This window comes from Suricata suricatta, chromosome 7 (assembly GCF_006229205.1).
Source record: "Suricata suricatta isolate VVHF042 chromosome 7, meerkat_22Aug2017_6uvM2_HiC, whole genome shotgun sequence".
Classification (NCBI taxonomy): domain Eukaryota; kingdom Metazoa; phylum Chordata; class Mammalia; order Carnivora; family Herpestidae; genus Suricata; species Suricata suricatta.
The window spans coordinates 133,389,663-133,408,412 of record NC_043706.1 but is presented as its reverse complement, the minus strand read 5'-3'; the positions used below and the strand labels follow the sequence as shown (position 1 = coordinate 133,408,412).

At 36.2% G+C, this 18,750-nt stretch overlaps 1 protein-coding gene across 2 annotated transcripts in view; it reads right to left on the bottom strand.

The window, feature by feature from the left end:
• Positions 1–18,750, bottom strand: part of SCAF8 (SR-related CTD associated factor 8) — a 90,043-nt gene that overhangs the window by 43,679 nt on the left and 27,614 nt on the right. For both annotated transcript variants that reach the window (XM_029944050.1, XM_029944051.1), the window contains 2 exons: positions 11,110–11,193; positions 6,243–6,287 (listed from right to left, as the gene is read on the bottom strand). In XM_029944050.1, the coding sequence (XP_029799910.1) occupies positions 6,243–6,287; positions 11,110–11,193 (129 nt within the window). The remainder of the gene's footprint in view (positions 1–6,242; positions 6,288–11,109; positions 11,194–18,750) is intronic.

Here is an 18,750-nt window from a genome sequence, read left to right as displayed (position 1 = left end):
TGCTACTTGCAATAACATGGATGGAATTAGAGTGTATTATGCTAAGCAAAGTAAGTCAGAGAAAGACAAATACATGATTTCACTCATGTGGAATCTACAATACAAAACAGAGGAACATAGGGAAGAGAAGCAAAAAATATAAAAGCAGGGAGGGAGACAAATCATAAAAGGCTCTTAAATACAGAGAACAAACTGAGGACTGCTGGAGGGGTGTCGGTGGGCTGACGGGCTAACTGGGCAAGAAACATTAAGGAGAGAACTTGCTGGGATGAGCACTGGGCGTTACATGCAAGTAATGAATCACTAAATTCTATTCCTGAAATCATTATTACATCATTTGTTAACTAACTTGAATTTAAATTAAAAAAAAAAAAGATTCATCAGTTAAGAATTTAAGTCCAACAACACTAAGTGTGGCTAAAGATGGGAGCAACACAGATGCACACACTGAGTGAGAGTGGGAGTCTGAATCAGTACAACCACTGTGAAATGGATTTGGTATTATCTAGTCAAGTTGAAGAAATGCACATCCTATTACCCAGCAATTCTACTACCACAGAAATGCAAGCCTTACCAGGATACATATGAAAGAGCGTTCTCAGCAGTATATCATTCATAGTCCCCAAAACAGAAAAACCTACACAGATACATACACACACTCAATGTCTGTCAAAAGAACAGATAAGCAGTTCATTCACATAATGGAATATATACAGCAATAAAAAGAAATACTGCCACACACAACAGAGATGGATCCTGAACATATGACACTGAGTAGAAACAATTGTGCACAAAAGAATACATAATACAGGATTCCATTTATGCAAAAGTAAAAAGCAGGTTAAACTGCATTGTTTATGAATTCAGACTGATAGAGTAATACTGTAATGCCAAACAAGGACGTGACTAACATACAAGTCAGGCTATGTCACTTATAGTGGGATGTGATCAAGAAGAGACACTTGGGGACTTTGATAGTCCAAGTTCTATTTCTTGAACTGAGTGGTAGTTACACAGGTAACTTTAAAAAATTTAGCTTTACGTGTTTTCTGCACTTTTCTGTAAATGTGTACAAACATGTCACAAAAAGAAACATTTTTATAAACATTCTTAACTTCTTAAGTGAAACACAATAGGCAAAAGGTTCTCTTATTTTAATGACTAACAATGATGGATAAGCTCAAGACATATTTGAAATGTACACTTAAGATGTATGGGGAAAAGAATGGATCTAAAATATTCCAGAGCAAAAGATTTTTAGTAAAAGTACGTAAGGAAAGTAAAAAGCTGAAAATTTGTTTTCAAACTACTTTTGGCCAAGTGTCCAACTCTTTGTGTCACCCACAGCCGAGGCTAGAGACCAGAGTAAACGTTCAAGTAGTATTCCTAGTCTATGGAATACCATCTTATTTTGGTGATTTAACTTTTCATTTATTACTATTCCTCATTAATCTTTTAAGTCCTTCACAGCTAAAGCCTAGACTCACAGATAACACATTATCAAACTATTGCCAGACTTCTCCTTTCCTTGCACTGTCTAAGGTTGGTGACGGGAAAGTACAGAGAAGATAATATGTAGTGTTCTGGAGTTGGAAGATTCCCAAAATTACAAGTTTAACATCATTAAATAATACTTCAAATTTTTCTTAGATCTCTCATTTGGCTATATACATTGACAAATGGATCTTCTCATAAATTTGTTAAACTAGTACTTTCTACTATAAACAATACTTTAATTCAGTGGTTTTACAAACTGGGTTCCACAGAACAAAGCATCTATGCAATGGCCTCAAGGGCTATGGGGCAAAAAACAAAACTAGCGGAGTGGGCTTCTGGTTCTCTACCACAACCACTACTGCTCCATTTTTATTTAAGTTTAATCTGTCTCCACATCCCCCACCCCGCTGCAGACTGAAGTCCAAGTAAGAATAGGAAGGAGGGGCACCCGGGATGGCTCAGTCGGTTAAGCGTCCAACTTCAAGTCAGATCTCACAGTTCATGGGTTCGAGCCCCAAGTCGGGCACTGTGCTGACAGCTCAGAGCCTGGAGCCTGCTTCAGATGCTGTGTCTCCCTCACTGCCCCACCCCCACTGATGCTCTCTCTCTCTCTCTCAAAAATAAATATTAAAAAAAATTTTTTTAATGAATAGGACGAAGGAAAAGTTACCGTCTTATATTAAAAAATTATATGCAATGTGGAACCTCATTGAAACTAAAAAATCTTTGTTCTGCAAAACACCTGTGTTAAAATGAAAAGATAAGCTAACAACTAGGGAAAAATATTTACAAACCATAATACTAACAAAGGACTTACATCTAAAATATTAAGAACTCTGAAAACCCAACAGTAAAAAAGCATCCAATTAGAAAATGGGCAAAAGACATGAAAGATATTTCACTGAAAATACCAAGTAATAAGCATGTGAAAATATGTTCAACGTCATCAGCCATTAGCTAAATGCAAATTAAACTACAATGAGACACTACTATACACTTATCAGAACAGCTAAAATAAAAAAATCATGGTAACACCAAATGACGGCAGGAATGTGGAAACTGGCCAATCACACATTGTTGGTGGGAATGTAAAATGGTACAGCCAATCTAGAAAAGAGAGGCAATTTCTTATAAAATGAAACATGTACTTACTTTCCAGAAAAATGAAAACTTATATTCACCCAAAAATCCATAGAAAAATGTTCCTAGCAGCTTTATTAATAATGCCCCCCGCAAATGGAAACAACTCAAAAAATGGGGTAAACTGTTGTACATGTGTTGCATGGAATGTTAGTCAAAATGAAAAAAAAAAAAAGAAAAAGAAGTAACCATTAGACACAAACTCAATCTGGATGGATCTTAATAAAATTATAATGAGCAAAAACAAGCCAATGTCAAAGGGTACATTTATGTAACATTCTTGAAATGGCAAAATCAGAGATAAAGAACAGATTAATGACTCCCAGGAGTTATGGGTGGGGGGAGGAGAGAAGAGTGTGGAGTCAGGGGTGGGGAGGGAGAAGAGTAGAGTGTGGCTCTATGAAAAGGGGAAGGAACATGATGGATCCTTGGGGTAATGGAACTATTTCGTGTCTTGAATGCAGTGGTGGTTTTATGAATTAGCACGTGATTAAAGAGCACAGAACTGAATGTACATACCCACAAATGAGTGCACGTACAACTGGTAAAATCTGAGTAAGTTTGGTGGACTATACACGAATGTCCTGATTGTAGTACTTACAGTATCAAGATGTTACCATTGGGGGAAACTAGGTGAAGAGTATATGGGATCTCCTTTAACTATAATCTACTGCAAGTAACATTATAATCTAGTATCAGTTAAATGACACATGAATCTACAATTATTACAAAATAGAGAGTTGAAAAATATACACACATAATTTGATTTATCATTACACTAACCCACTGAGGAATCTCTGATTTAAAAAGGGATGGGGGTAAAGCATTTAAATTTCTGCCTAGACAGTGACTGGCAATGTCATTCCTCTTTGATGTTCTAAAGCAAACTTTAAGATCAAAAGTTGTATGCTCTACCAACTGAGCCAGCCAGGTGTCCCTCTATGGAAGGCTTTAAGATACAAAAAGAAGCTGTGTGGGCTGTGACCAACTATCTATACAAGTGACAGAACAGTCGAACAGACTGTATACTTCATTCACTATGACATGATAGAATTTGCTGATGAACCTCACAACTATGAAAGATACCAAAATTATTCTGGTTATTCTGGATGCCATTTCAAATATCTTTCAGGCTGCTGGAAGTGTAAGTGAAACTAAGAAACTTACTATAATCATTGAAAAATGTAGAGGGCTGGACAAAACTGTAGCTCTACAAAACCATGATAATGAGTCTGGGTACAAAGCTTTGGGGAGAGAGAGGGACGCAAAACTTGAGAGACTACTGAATGCTGAAAATGAACTGAGGGCTGAAGGGGAAGAGGGAGGGGGGAAAAGAGGTGGTGGTGATAGAGGAGGGCACTTGTGGGGAAGAGCACTGGGTGTTGTATGGAAATCAATTTGACAATAAAATATTAAAAAAAAAAGAAAAAAAAGTATCCCTGTCCCAAATCAAATCAGTCAATAAAACATTTTCCCATAAATTCATGTTTATCCTTTAAAACCCTTACTACTCAAATTGTGGTTTCTGAACCAATACCAAAAGTGTCATCTAGAAACAGGTAGAAATGCAGGCTCTCGGTCCCTTGCCACACTTTGTGAATCTGAATCTGAATGTGAATTTTAACAAGATCCCTAGGTAGAACCCTCTTACACTGATAGTAGGAATGCAAACTGGTGCAGCCACTCTGGGAAACAGTAGAAAGGTTCCTCAAAAAACTAAAAATAGAACTACCCTGCAACCCAGCTATTACTAGGTATTTACCCAAAGGATACAAAAATACTGATCTGAAGCAGTTACGTGCACCCTGATATTTATAGCAGCACTATCAACAATAACCAAATTATGGAAAAAGACCAAAAGTCCATCAACTGATGAATGGATAAAGAAATGTGGTGTGTACACACATACACACACATACACACACACACACACACACACAAGAATATTACTCAACCATCAAAAAGAATGAGATCTTGCCATTTGCAACAATGTTGATGGAGCTAGAGTGTATTATGCTAAGTCAAATACCATATAATTTCACTCATATGTGGAATTTAAACAAAATAGATGAACATATGGGGAGTAGAAAATGGAAACAAATCGTAAGATGCTCTTAACAACAAAGAACAAACTGAGGATTACTAGAGGGGAGGTGGGCTGGGGATAGGCTAAATGGGTGATGGAGGGCACTTGTGATGAGCACCAGGTACTACATGTAACTGATAAACCACTAAATTCTAGTTTTACAAACTATCTGTTAACTAACAAGAACTTTAAAAAAAGTTTAAAAAATCCCTAGGTAAGCCCTATGCACAAAAAAATTTAAGATACACTGCTTTAGACATTTGAAATGTCTTTTTAAGTTCACTTATGTATTGATTTTTTAGTAATCTTGATACCCAATGTGGGGACTGAACTCATGACCCTGAGATCATGAGTTGCATGCTCTTCTTCCAACTGAGCCTACCAGGTGCCCAACATTTGAAAATATTAAAAAAAAACAAAAAAACACGTTAAAAGCTTTAGAAAAATGATATTTTCCAAATCACCAATGTTTTTATTTTATACTGTGATTTACCTAAAACACACAGCATACTTATTATTTTATTTTACCTTGTCCTTGTGTCTTAGCCTCAATTCACTAGTTCTTCATCTTAAAATACGCTTTACTAATACTCTAAGTATTGAGAAACCAAGATGTTAGAAAAAAGCCAAGCCACATAAAGGTTAACTGACTTACTCAAGGTTACCTATCCAGTTTAGTGACACAGTCACCTCACTTTGACTCACATACCCTTCTCCTAGTCAACTGTTTTTAAGAAACACTGCTACTTTGCTGAATCCTTAGTGCCATATATACCACTGACTCTCAAACCGGTTGTGGTTACATCTGTGCACATGGACATGGGCAGAGTACAGAACCTAAATTCAATTACAGTGAAGTATAAATACAGTATCATTTCAAAAGTTTTAAGCCCTATGTACTCCTGCCAAAAACTGGTATGAACAAGGGACTGATCACCAAGTGGGCAAAAAACTGGAATCTAGTCACCTTGGACCCTGCTTATAAAAAAGCACTACTACATATGTGTAAGAGAGCTGTTTTCAACGTCATCTCCCTCTGCTTACCCTGGAAAAGGGAACCTTAGGTCTACATAATAAGATGCTGAGATGTATAATGTCCTAATGGATGAGACAAAATGCAAATGAGAAGTAGCAAGTAGGCAATGTCTTCTCCACACCTTATCTAAAAGTCCTGCTCTCTAGGCATTCTGCTTGAAATGACCAGCAAAAAATTTCTTTAAAAGTTGTAACAAGCAACAAATTTATAATTCTATTTAAAATCAATTATAAGGACACCATCTTTTTAAGGGACAGATGCTTACTACAGCACTGCAAATTAACAATATCTACCTGAATAAAAGCTATTGTTGTTAGATGAATACAAAAAGCACTACCATTTTATTTGTTAATTAGAAAATAAATGAAATCACTTAGCAGTCCATCAAAACAATTTAAACTTGAGTATTTAAAAGAATAGACCACAGGCATTAATCCAGAATTATAGTACATTTAGTGTATATATGGAAAATTATATACTTACTTTCTGAATGAATTTCTCAACACTCTGTACCACATGTTTATAGAACTAAAAGAAAAAACATGAAATGTGCTTTTAAAATCTGTTCAATTAGATTCAAATTTTCCTGTTAACAATAGGTTCAACAGTTTCAAAGGTTTATCTAAACAATAAATTTTAATCGTTAATTTTAAGACAAACATGTCACTCCCATTCATAAGCAAGTAATGATATCTAATTATTCAAGGATTCTTGATGTACGTACATACATGGTCAGTACAACTGACCCTTGAACACAGGTTTAAACTGTGAGTCCACCCACTTACATGCTGGTTTTTTTCAATAAATCAAAGTATAATACTGTAAGTGTATTTTCTCTTATGATTTTCTTAGTAACATCTTATTTCCCCTAGCTCGCTCAATGATAAAAATACAGTATATAATACATACACGATATTTAATTCACTGTTTATGTTGTCAGTTAGGCTCCAGGTCAACAGTAAGGCTACCAGTAGTTAAGTCTGGGGAAGTCCAATGTCCTACCTGGAGTCTCCACTGCGTGGGGGATCAGCACCCCAACCCCCATGGTGTTCAAGTACCAACTATATATCCAAAGTGTGTTATGAGATTCAAAAGAATTCAATCACAGTCCTCATAAAACCATGCTTTCACAAACTGTTTTTTTTGTAAATTTTTATTTTTTTTACATTTTATTTATTTTTGAGAGACAGAGAGAGACAGAGCGTGAACAGAGGAGGGGCAGAGAAAGAGACACAGAATCTGAAGCAGGCTCCAGGCTCTGAGCTAGCGGTAGCACAAAGCCCGATGCGGGGCTCGAACTCACGAGCCATGAGATCATGACTTGAGCAGAAGCCGGACACTCAACTGACTGAGCCACCCAGGCGCCCCTTACAAACTGTTATGTTGACAGCAAAGTACTTGTAATAAGCACACTGGCAGAGACACATTCTTACTTTCATGAAAAGGAAAGACTTGCTACAGTATCTTTAAATTAGGGTAATACTAGAAAAATCAAATAACTCAACCAATAGTATTAATAAATGAATGCAAAGGAGTTGTTTTCAACTTCATTATCTCCTTCTACTTCTCCTGGAAATGGAAGAAGTATATGTAATAAGATACAGAAATGTATTGAGTTCTCATGGATCCACCAAACAAATCAAAGTGAAGTCAACACACAGATCAAAAGTAATGAGCTACTATCAGTTTTAAGAAAATAGGTGTAAGTTTTAGAAACAACTCTATGAATAAACCTAAAAAAGAATAAAACTACATATTTAATAAACGATATCTAGAATTTGTGAATAAATTTTAGTACACAGCAATTGCATATTAGCATATTTGTTTAAAGAACTTCAGTTGGGCTTCTATTTATACTTTTCACCTCAGGCATTATATTTTTGAGGGACATCTTCCTAGACTGAAGAGACACAAGAAGATTCCTCTGAACTGCATCATGAAATCCAGTATTTATAAAATGAAAAATAAAGGAAAACCTCATTACTCATAGTAATCAAATCAAAGTGTCCAAATTTAAGCTTGGCTAAAATGTTCATAGTAGTTTACTCAAAAATTTAAGTTGCTTAAGTAAATAAACCAACCGAACTACTCAGAAGCACTATTTAAGCATTTAAAATCAACATACAAAATATTAATTACACACTGAATGATTTTTATTAAATAATAATTCTTCTGGAAAACATCTTGACAGTGCTTCCTGCTTCTAGACATTTTACTACATGTAATTTTGAGTAAGACTGCTTACCAAACTTTAATTCAAAGTTTATCAATTCACATAGGCCTTCTTCTCTAATAGGTTTATCTGTGAGATTTTTCTGACAGTGCGCAATATTAACAACTGCCCATCAAAGTAATTATGCCTCTAAACACTGATTTAAAAAAAAAACCAACAATGACTTACCTCAATATGAACAACAGTATCATTAAATCTGATTTAAAAGGCAGTTCAAATCTCTATGTATGTACTAAATGCAGTTTAAAATAATATAGTACTGCACAACAACTGGTCTGAACTCTTAAAAAATGTCAATTACATATAAAACAAAAAGAAAAAAAGCTGGGTAAGGCTGAGTCACAGGACAAATAAATGTAATAATGTATGATCTTACTGGATCCTGAAATTTCTTGCATGTGATCAGCGTAATATACAATTACTTAGGAAAAATCTTTGTTCTTGGGAGATTCAAAATAAAATATTTAGGGATTTAAGTGTTATTATGAATGAAATCTGAAATTAAAACAATTCAGCCAAAAAATGTGTTTGTATGTGCAGAAATAAACCAAATGTAGCAAAATTTTAACAACTGGCAAATCTAAGGGAAGACAATGTATTGCTCACTATAATATTTTGCAACATCGATGCCGAATTTTGAAAATTAAAAAATTTAAAGCAGTAACAATAAATCAAAATAGCATAGTATATTAATGTTTAGGTTCTTGATTAAGAGAAACTTGAATTCAGGGCCCCTGGGTGGCTCAATCGGTTGAGCGTCCAGCTTTGGCTCAGGTCATGGTCTCACGGTTCATGGGTTCAACCCCCGTGTCACACTCTGTGCTGACAGCTAGCTCAGAGCCTGGAGCCTGTCTTTGGATTCTGTGTGTGTTTCTCTCTCTGACCCTCCCCTGCTCATGTGGTGTCTCTCTCTCTCTCTTAAAAGTAAAAATAAATAAATAAATAAATAAATAAATAAATAAATAAATAAAGAGAAACTTGAATATTTATTCTGACTTTGCAAATTACTTTTAGACTCTTCCTATACCTGAAAAATAGAAATAATGTTGACACCAATACTTACACACTATTTTAATTAAAAAGTATTTTCAGAGGGAAGGCAATGGAGGGATGAGCAGCATAGGTGAAAGGAGGTGGGAGACACAGGCTTTCACCTGTGGCATGAAAAGATTATCAAAAGGTACAGCATTGTGAATATAATCATGATGCTGTAATAGCAATACGTGGTGACAGATGACAGCCACACTTGTGGTGGGCACAGCATAAGGAACAGAGATACTATATCACTAAGCTGTACACCTGAAAGTATATTATGTGTCAACTATACTTTATTGAAAAAAATTTTTTTTAAGTATTCTTGCTCAGGTGGTATAAAATACATCAATTATTTTAACAGACTAAAAATGGTAATAATATACATGCTTGCACATTCTCCAGATCCTGATCATAAACTCAAATCATAATGTGAAATAGGATAAAGAGAGTCCAAGAGACTAAATATTCTATACTAAGCCTTCCAGATACCCTGAAAAGTCACTTTTTTGGAAGAATTCTCTTGCTTAAATGCTTACTGGTCATTGTTTTCATCGGTTAATTACCTCTTTGATTTTCCACATATAAATAGAGGGATTTTAACTATAATGATGTAAGAAATTAACTGCACATCTGAAAACTAAGCTTTGGCCACCAGAACACTGAAAAATCAACTATCTGCATTTTCTCATAGTGACCATTCTCTCTGTAAATAGGAATTTGTTAAGTCTACTAGATAACATTATTCAAACACAACTTGTTCAAAGAATTGGTGCTTCTGGTTATGGCTGATGTTCTTATTTAGAGTAGAAAAACATATCACCAAATATCCACAGGTTGAAACCTACTTAACTAAAAATAAGCATTCATTCTCAAGTTTAGCAGCCCCCTAAAGCAGGGAGTCTTAACTTCGGGGACAAGAACCTCTTAGAAAGAGGTGTCTGGTTGAACTTGAAAAAGTCCCTAAAGCCAAGAAATGTTATGCAAAATTCTGTGCATCTGTGTATTTCTCTACAGAAAGTCCAACCTTTCTCTGAGATTTTCAGAATATACATGATTCAATACAGACTGGCTCAAAATCACTGTATCAGAGCAATGGCTAAATGCCTGTGGCCTCTTCCCACAGTTCAAGTGTCCTATAAACAATAAGGTTCAATTATTTTTCATAATGTCTCATTTTCAAATCTGTAACAGAATATAAAAAAACATTAATTTTTAAAAAATATTTATTTTTGAGAGAGACAGAGACAGAGAGACAGAGAGAAGAGTGTGAGCAGGACAAAGGCAGAGAGAGAAGACACAATCAGAAGCAGGCTCCAGGCTCTGAGCTGTCAGCACAGAGCCCGACACGGGGCTTGGACTTACAGACCACGAGATCATGACCTGAGCTGAAGTCGGACACTTAACCAACTGAGCCACCCAGGCTCATTAATTTTTATTTAGAAAAATTTTACCAAGATTATGTACAGTCAGTGTGACAAACAACAGCATAAACGTATTCTCCGCAATGTGGCTCTATCTAAAATCTTGCTTAAGAAAAGTAAAGAAAAACAACAGCTTCAAAATTCCTGGAAGAACATTTATCAAAATGTTAAACGTTTATCTCTAGGTAGGTGAGTTTGCAGGTGATAACAGATTTTCATTTTTGTGTTTTTCCCCCATGAACATATATTAACTCTGTAAAGAGGAAGAAAATATACAGTTGACTCTGAAACAACATGAGATTTAGGAGCATATAACTCTGACTCCTCCGAAAATTAAGTACTACTGACCAGAAGCCTTACTGATAACAAAATGTTGATTAACACATACTTTCTTTCTATATGTTTCATATACCATATTCTTAACAATAAAGTAAGCTGGAGAAAAGCATATGTTATTAAGAAACTCATAAGGAAGAGAAAACATACCCACAGTAACTGCACTGTATCTATAAACAAAAAAATATTCACATGTAAGTACACCATTCAATTCAAATCTATGACGTTCAATGGTTAACTGTATAATCTTTAAAACTTATGCCTCCTCTATAATATTACTATAGTATATTCTTCTGAAAACTCAAGTGTAAAATTTATTACTCACCTTAATAGCTTTGATGGCTGCCTTAGTAATCTGGGTCATTTTTGCTTTAGAAATGGGTGGTTTGTAGTCATTGAGGGAATACAACTGATAAAAAAAAAAAGAAGCAGCAATTTTAAATACAGCAAAACTAATGGTCTCTAAGCAATTACATGAAATTACCAAACATCTCCATTTTTATATTCTCAATAAAATTAAAGTGCTCATTTCTTTTAAAAATCAAGTTCAACATCATTAGCAATCAGAGAAATGTAAATCAAAACCACAATGAGGGGGCATCTGGGTGGCTCAGTCAGCTAAGCATCTTACTTTGGAGTTCAACTCATGTCATGATCTCACGGTTTGTGGGATCAAGCCCCATATGGTGCTCTGTACAGACAGCACAGAACCTGCTTAGGATTTTCTCTCTCTCTCCCTCCCTCCCTCCCTCTCTCTCTCTCTGCCCCTCCCCTGCTCCTGCTTTCAGTCTCTATCTCTCAAAATAAAATAAACATTAAAAGAAAACCCACAATGAGTTACCACTTCACATTTACTTGTTTATAATAAAAAAGACACATAATAGGAAGAGTGAGGAAGGATGTGGAGAAACTGGAATGCTTATACATTGCTAGTGGGAATGTAAAATGGTGCAGCAGCATTGGAAAATGGCTTGGCAGTTCCTCAAAAAATGAAACATAGTAATATATAATATGACACAGCAATTCTCCCATCCCAGGTATACACCCAAAAGAGTTGAAAACAAGGTTCACATAAAAACTGTACACAAATGGTCATTGCAACATTACTCATAAAAAAAGTCATTTAAAATGTGGAAACCACCCAAATGTCCATTAAACATGAGGAACAAAATGTGTTATAACCATTCAAAATATTAGCCACAAAAAAGGAATGAAACATGCTACAAAACAGATGAACCTTGAAAACATTATGCTCAGTTAAAAAAGCTATATTAAAAAACCCCAGACATTACAAGATTCCATTTATATGATATGTCCAGAAAACGCAAATCTATTGGTGACTGCTTACAACTGAGGGAATTTGGAAGAAATGATGCATTTCTACTAATGAGTACAACATTTCTTTTGGGTAGTGATAAAAATTTTCTAACATTGATTGTGGTAATGTAGAACTGTACCAAATGCACTGAATTATACACTGCAAATTGGTTAACTGTATGGTATGTAAATTATATCTCAAAACTTTTTAAAAATTGGGGCGCCTGTGTGGCTCAGTCGGTTAAGCATCTGACTTCGGCTCAGGTCATGATCTCGTGGTCCATGATTTCGAGTTCCATGTCGGGCTATGTGCTGACAGTTGGGAACCTGGAGCCTTCTTCAGATTCTTTGTCTCCCTCTCTCTCTCTGCCCCTCCCCCATTCACACCCTGTCCCAGCCTCTCAAAAAAATGAATAAAGGTTAAAAAATTTTTTTAAAGAAAACTTTTTAGTAATCCAGAGATTTTAAGGTTTAGCAGTAATCCCCCAGGTCAAAAAAGTAATTTTGTTTTGAAATTTCTCCTATAAGCAAAGGATAATAAAACTTCTCAGAGAGAAAAAGTAGTTCAAGGTGGGAAAATAAAGGGGGGCCTGGGTGGCACAGTAGGTTAAGCATCTGCCTTTGCCTCAGATCATGGTCTCATGGTTTGTGAATTCAAGCCCTGCATCAGGCTCTGAGCTGATGATGCGGAGCCTGCCCGGGATTCTCTCTCCCTCCGTCTGCCTCTCCCTCAATTGTTCTGGCTCTCTCTCACAATAAATAATTTTTTAAAAAACGTGGGGTATCAGGCAAGGAATAAATAACTAAGCTTAAATAAATACTCAGGTAACTCAGTGATGCTAAGATTTTAACTATAATGCTACAAGATTATTAATTCCAAGTCTGGAAACTAAGCTTTGGCCATTAGAACACTGCAAAAATAATCTGAACAGACTTTAAAAGTTAACTTAAACAGAATGTGTTCGTTAGTCAACTAGCAATTTAAGGAATCCTCTACAGCTTTTGCTTCACCTACCAATGAATTCTACTGATTTTTACCCAGTTTCCCCCCATATTTGTCTCCTCTTCCTACTCCAACCACCATCACAACCAGAGTCCAAATCTCACACAGAGAACACCTCTAAAAGGATGTGCATGTCTATCTTCTCAAAAACTAATCTGATCAGGTGATGAATACCCCCTTACAAAGGTCAATGACTTCTCATGCTTTGGATAAACACATGGCTCCATTCCCAACTACCTTTCCAGTCTCATCTCGCCCCACGTTCCTGTCCTGAGCCCTTTACTCTAGACACAACGATCTTTTTTCAGTTTCTTGTCACAGAGCCTTTAAAATGGACCCATTCCCTCTATTTGGAATACTCCTCATGATGGCCTCCTCACTGGTTAATGTGTACTCCTCCATCTTATTCAAGCAACACCTAATGAGGAAAGCCTTCCCTACCTTCCCAGCCAGATCAATGCCTCCTCTTTCATGCTCCTCTGAGCATGCCACTCACTTCTGAGGCAATCATAGTACTTTGACATTTACTTGTTGATCATTTAACTAATACTTGATTTTTAAAAGAACTGTCACAAATGACAGTAACTAACACCAAGAGCAAAGAATGTAGGTTCCTTTAATACAGTTTAAGTTACTATGACATTAATGGTACAAGAGCTGTTCAAGCTGAATTCAATTGTGAGAGGAATACAAATGTTCTTCCCTTAAAGCACCCACAAAGGTGCCCACCTGTTGATGACACTGCTGTCCATTAGGGTCAAGATTCCATCAGATGATTTAAGAAGTTCCTCTGTCAAATTCACAGGGAATTTTTTTAAACATTTATTTATTCTTGAGAGAGAGAGAGAGAGAGAGAGAGAGAGAGAGAGACAGAGTGCATAGCAGGGGAGAAGCAGAGAGAGGAAGACACAGAACCTGAAGCAGGCTCCAGGCTGTCATTGCAGAGCCCGACGCAGGGCTGGAATTCATGAACTCTGAGATCATGACCTGAACCACCAAAGTCAGATATTTAACTGACTGAGCTGCCCAGGAGCCTCTCACAGGGAATTTTAATATATTTGTGGCTTCAATTCCTACCCGTATGCAAGTCTACTCACCAGGTACAAAATGCCATCAACACATACTACAGTGCTTACAACAAGCTGTATGTAAAAAGTAAAGGTCAATTTCCCAGAATTTCTCATGGCGCTGGCTGCTACCCATCTGAGACCCACTCCTGCCCTCTCCTACAAGAGAGTAAGCTCAAAAGTAGAAACTGTGCCTTTTTTGGTTAGATTTTTTTTCCTTTTCTCCAAACTATCTTTAGTGTCTGGGAGAAAATAAGTATCTGTTAAGAATAAATTAAAGTAAACAAATACACATAAGACACAACATTATACAAGCTTTGCTCAGAAAGACCTGGATAGGAATTCCAACTATGTTACCTTATCACAAGCTGCTAAGCCTCTGAAGCTTAGTTTTCCCATTCACACAGTGGAAACTCATTTCACAGAAACAGCACATATAATAAAGCTTTTAGAACATATGAAAGTCACTGAACAGGGTTAGCCATTATTAAAATTAAAATCCTTCTCTTTGGTAGGTGTTCACCATTTAAATGAATAATATTAAAAGATCCATCAAACATTTATTCACTCAACTACTTATAAGTCCATTCTAGAATAATTTATATGACTAGGGCAATGAAGATTCATCAGGTTCTTTTCACAGTTGACTAGATATTTCGTGTAGCAAAGCCCCGAAGTCTCAATCAAACATTAGTCCATATTATAGCACATCAAAACTTTGTTTGCTCTCTTTGTGTGTTGAGGGATGGAGGATGAGTTAGGGACATATAACTTAGACTTATAAAAACATTTTCAAAAGTCATCTTTCACCAGAGATCTCCCCCCACCCGCCTTTTAAATGCAGCTACTGCAGAAATTTAAGATAGTACTCAGAGAAATACTGCTAATGAAGTACTTTTCCAAGGCTCACCTAATACGTATGCTTCCAACTAACCATTACTCTGGATTCTCTAAACTCTCATTTATTAAATCTGATCATCAGAATATGGGCACAGATCATTTCATTTAATTCCTCACCAAATGCCTTTACTAAACTTTAAGTACACTGTGTTTTACCAATCTGTTAAAGAAATTATCTTTAACTCAAAAAAAAAAAATCCCTTATGCAAAAATTCCCAAAGTATATTCTCCTTGAATACAGAAACAGGATAATGATTCAGCTAGTTTTTCTGTGCTTACCTTTTAAATTAAAAAAAAAAAAAATTAATGTTTCTCCCATCTTGTGGCGTGGCTTTGAAGTGAGCCAGCTGATGTTTATTTTACTGTCTGAACATAAATCTCAAATGTCTATTGACCTCTACTTCCATGCTATATTTAACTAATAGTTTTATTGGATCTAAAAATGAAGCATATTTTCATGGGTGTCTAACTTTGATAAGCTGTTTCAAACATCCTCTGAAGTAGGTGGTGTATAAATTTATACATTTAACAAAGGTGAACTAAGCACCTGACTTCAGAGATGGCTTATCATTATCCACTTCTCCTTCTATTCAATTTCTATCTCCCAATTTAGGTGTGCTATATATTCCACTGTTGTCAATTCTCAACACCAAACTCAATCCTCTAGGATCTCCATCAAAGACTATTTGTTGAGAATTATGTGACTATCACTACAGCATTCAGTGTTTTAGAAAAAGAAAATAGTGATGAAATATGCTGTCAGGTCACTCAAACCTTTTTAAGAATGGTTATAAATAACCCAATGTATATCAAGAGAGTGCATTTAATTTTTAGGTCTATAGGATATGACTTAATGCCTCATAGACAGTAATAAACCTGTCTTACCCAACTGATAACTTAATTCTGCTACAATTTGCCATTAGGAAGTGCCAAGCTTCATTTCAATCCTCATTCTAATCAGATACACCAACCCCTCACTGGAAATTAGGAATGTTATTCTCCCTGTATTCTCAAAATGTGATCTGGTTTTACACTCAAAAATGCTGGAGAAGAATGTAAGTTTATTCTGGGACCTTTTTTTCCATTCGTCTGATGATTCCCACCTCTATGCTTGGGTCAGAAGTCCAGGGCTGCATGCGCTCTAAGCCTGGGCTCTCTGGATATCCAGTTTTTTCATGAATAGGTTTTAATCCCACCCATCAATTTCTTGGGGTCTGGCTCCCTGCTACAGTGTTTTCTAAAGTCTAGAGTGGCTGCTGATTCTTCTTAGTTTGTTCCATCAAATTATTGCCTTTGTTAAGACTATTTTAACTTTTCTAGGGCTACTGATACCTGCTATGTCTGAACTTTGTTTCCTAAAACCAAGCTTCTTCCCCTCAAATGCTATGTTCTAATGTTATTTATCTCACGTGGCAATCCTTTATTTATACAAACTCTCCTTATCTGTCTGACCTCAGTGACTGAAATGAAGTCCCAGTCTTGACCTATCCTTACCTTTGGCTACTCAAGACTTATTTAAACAAAGACATAAAACAATAGCCTGAGTTTCAGTCTAACTAATTCCTTCCTTATGTTTCACTCCGTTTAGGAACTTGTAGGCACATCAAATGTAGTTTTTACATCTGAAAACAACAATTAAATCAGTTTCTAATGACTTTAATCAAGTTTTGAGAAATTTTTTACCTACACTGGGATATCTTAGTTGCTGCTGACTACTCCAACAAAAACTTTATTTAGAATAAAGATTTCTAAAGTTGTTAGTTGTCAGCTATTAATTAGGCTAAGGAATAGTCACCACAGTAAGTATTTTACACTTTAAGGCTACATGGTCTCTGTCACACTACTTACCTCTACCCCTGTTACAAGAAAGCAACCAAGGACCAATTCACCATGAATGGGCAGGATATGTTCCAACTGAAGTTAACTACAAAAGCAGGCAATATTTCTGATTTCGGGCAATATTTCTCAGTCTTAGAAATGTGCACTTTTTTTTTTCCTTTTGGATGAACACTGAAATCTCATGTCCCTGGAAAGTATATTCATGTCCTCCTTCATCTACCCTCTTCCACAGAGTGTGACTCATTATCCAAAACTTAACAAAGTATATTCATGTCCTCCTTCATCTACCCTCTTCCACAGAGTGTGACTCATTATCCAAAACTTAACAAAATGTTGTACTTCATGCTATTATTTTGAGGAAATTTGCTTCAAAAATTTTTGTGCCTTTCCCAATTTGAGCATAGGTATTACATGAATTCTATCATTACCTTGGAAAAGCTCAACAAAGAACTTATTAACTGACTACCCAGAGAACAACAATCAAATGTAGGTAAAATCTTGCTCATTTATAGGTTAGTGCTGAACCTTCAAGGGTGAGGTTCCATGATTAATGGAATGAACCCTCTATGTAAACCTAATATAACTACAACAGTGATCAGTCCAATCCAGCTTTCCCAACAATGGTCCTTTACTGCCTTGAAAGCACTAGCTAAAATCCCTCAAATCTCCAAAATCTGAAAATCAGAAATCAAAAAAATCCTGGAACAAACACAATCCTGATACTTTCAAGTCAAGACAGCATGCTGACTACAGACATTTTCCTCCTCTTTATCCTATTAAGAGAACAATAAAGGAATAAAATTTTAAATAGGTGTAAAAAAAAAAACCCCTTCACAATGAAAACAGAATAGGAAAGGGAGTATAATCAGCAAACAAGATGTTACAAATTTACAAAAAATGGAAATATGATGAAGGGGATGAGTAACTGAGGACAGAGAGAGGAAACCACAAGCCACAGTACACACAGAAGATGCAGCCAGAGGACGACACTTTGTCCTGCCTGATTCTGGAGTCCCGCCACATAAAATTAAGGTAGTAAAGAGAGCAAGAGCAACACCAGTGAACTAATGCCTCATTTATTCTTGCAAAAAAGTCAACAAAGACCTAAAATCAACCATTTAAGAAACAATGTTAGAAAAATACTTCTTAGATACATGAAGGTAATCATCAGAAGAACTAAAGTGTTAAGAACTAAAACATTGTTCTTTTTGGAGGATCCAGCATGAGGTGAGAAAAAAGAGCTTCAAATAAAATCTCTTTTGTACTTAAAAATATTACATGCCTATGTTACTTTGAAAAATATAATGATTATATTTTAATACAATCTTCTTTTAACTTTACTTGCCACAATGGTCCTCCATAGTCTCTCTCCTCAATTCTTATGTTGACTCCCCAACTGCTAATGTGACCGTATTTGAAAATAGAGCCTACATGGAGGTAAAGTTACATGAAATTGTCGGAGTGTAAAGTTACAGGAGATTGTAAAAACGACTCAACAGGACTAGCGTCATTGGAAGAGACACCAAAGATCTCTCTCTCACACGGCCACATGAGCAGGCCACATGCCTACTAGGACCCGAAGATGGCTGGCAGCAACTTAGAGCAATCCCCAACCCACAGCAAGCAAACTACAGACCCCAGCCCTGTAACAGCAAGGAACCGTATTCAGTCCACAACCAAAATGAGGCTGGAAGAGAAGCCCATGCCTTGGCTGAGGGCACACAGCCTGCTGGACACCTTGATTTCGGCCTAGTGGCCCATCAGCAAAGGCTGGAATTTTGTAAAATAAATCTCTGATCCTTTAAGTCACAAGCTAAGTTTGTGGCAATGTGTTACCCAG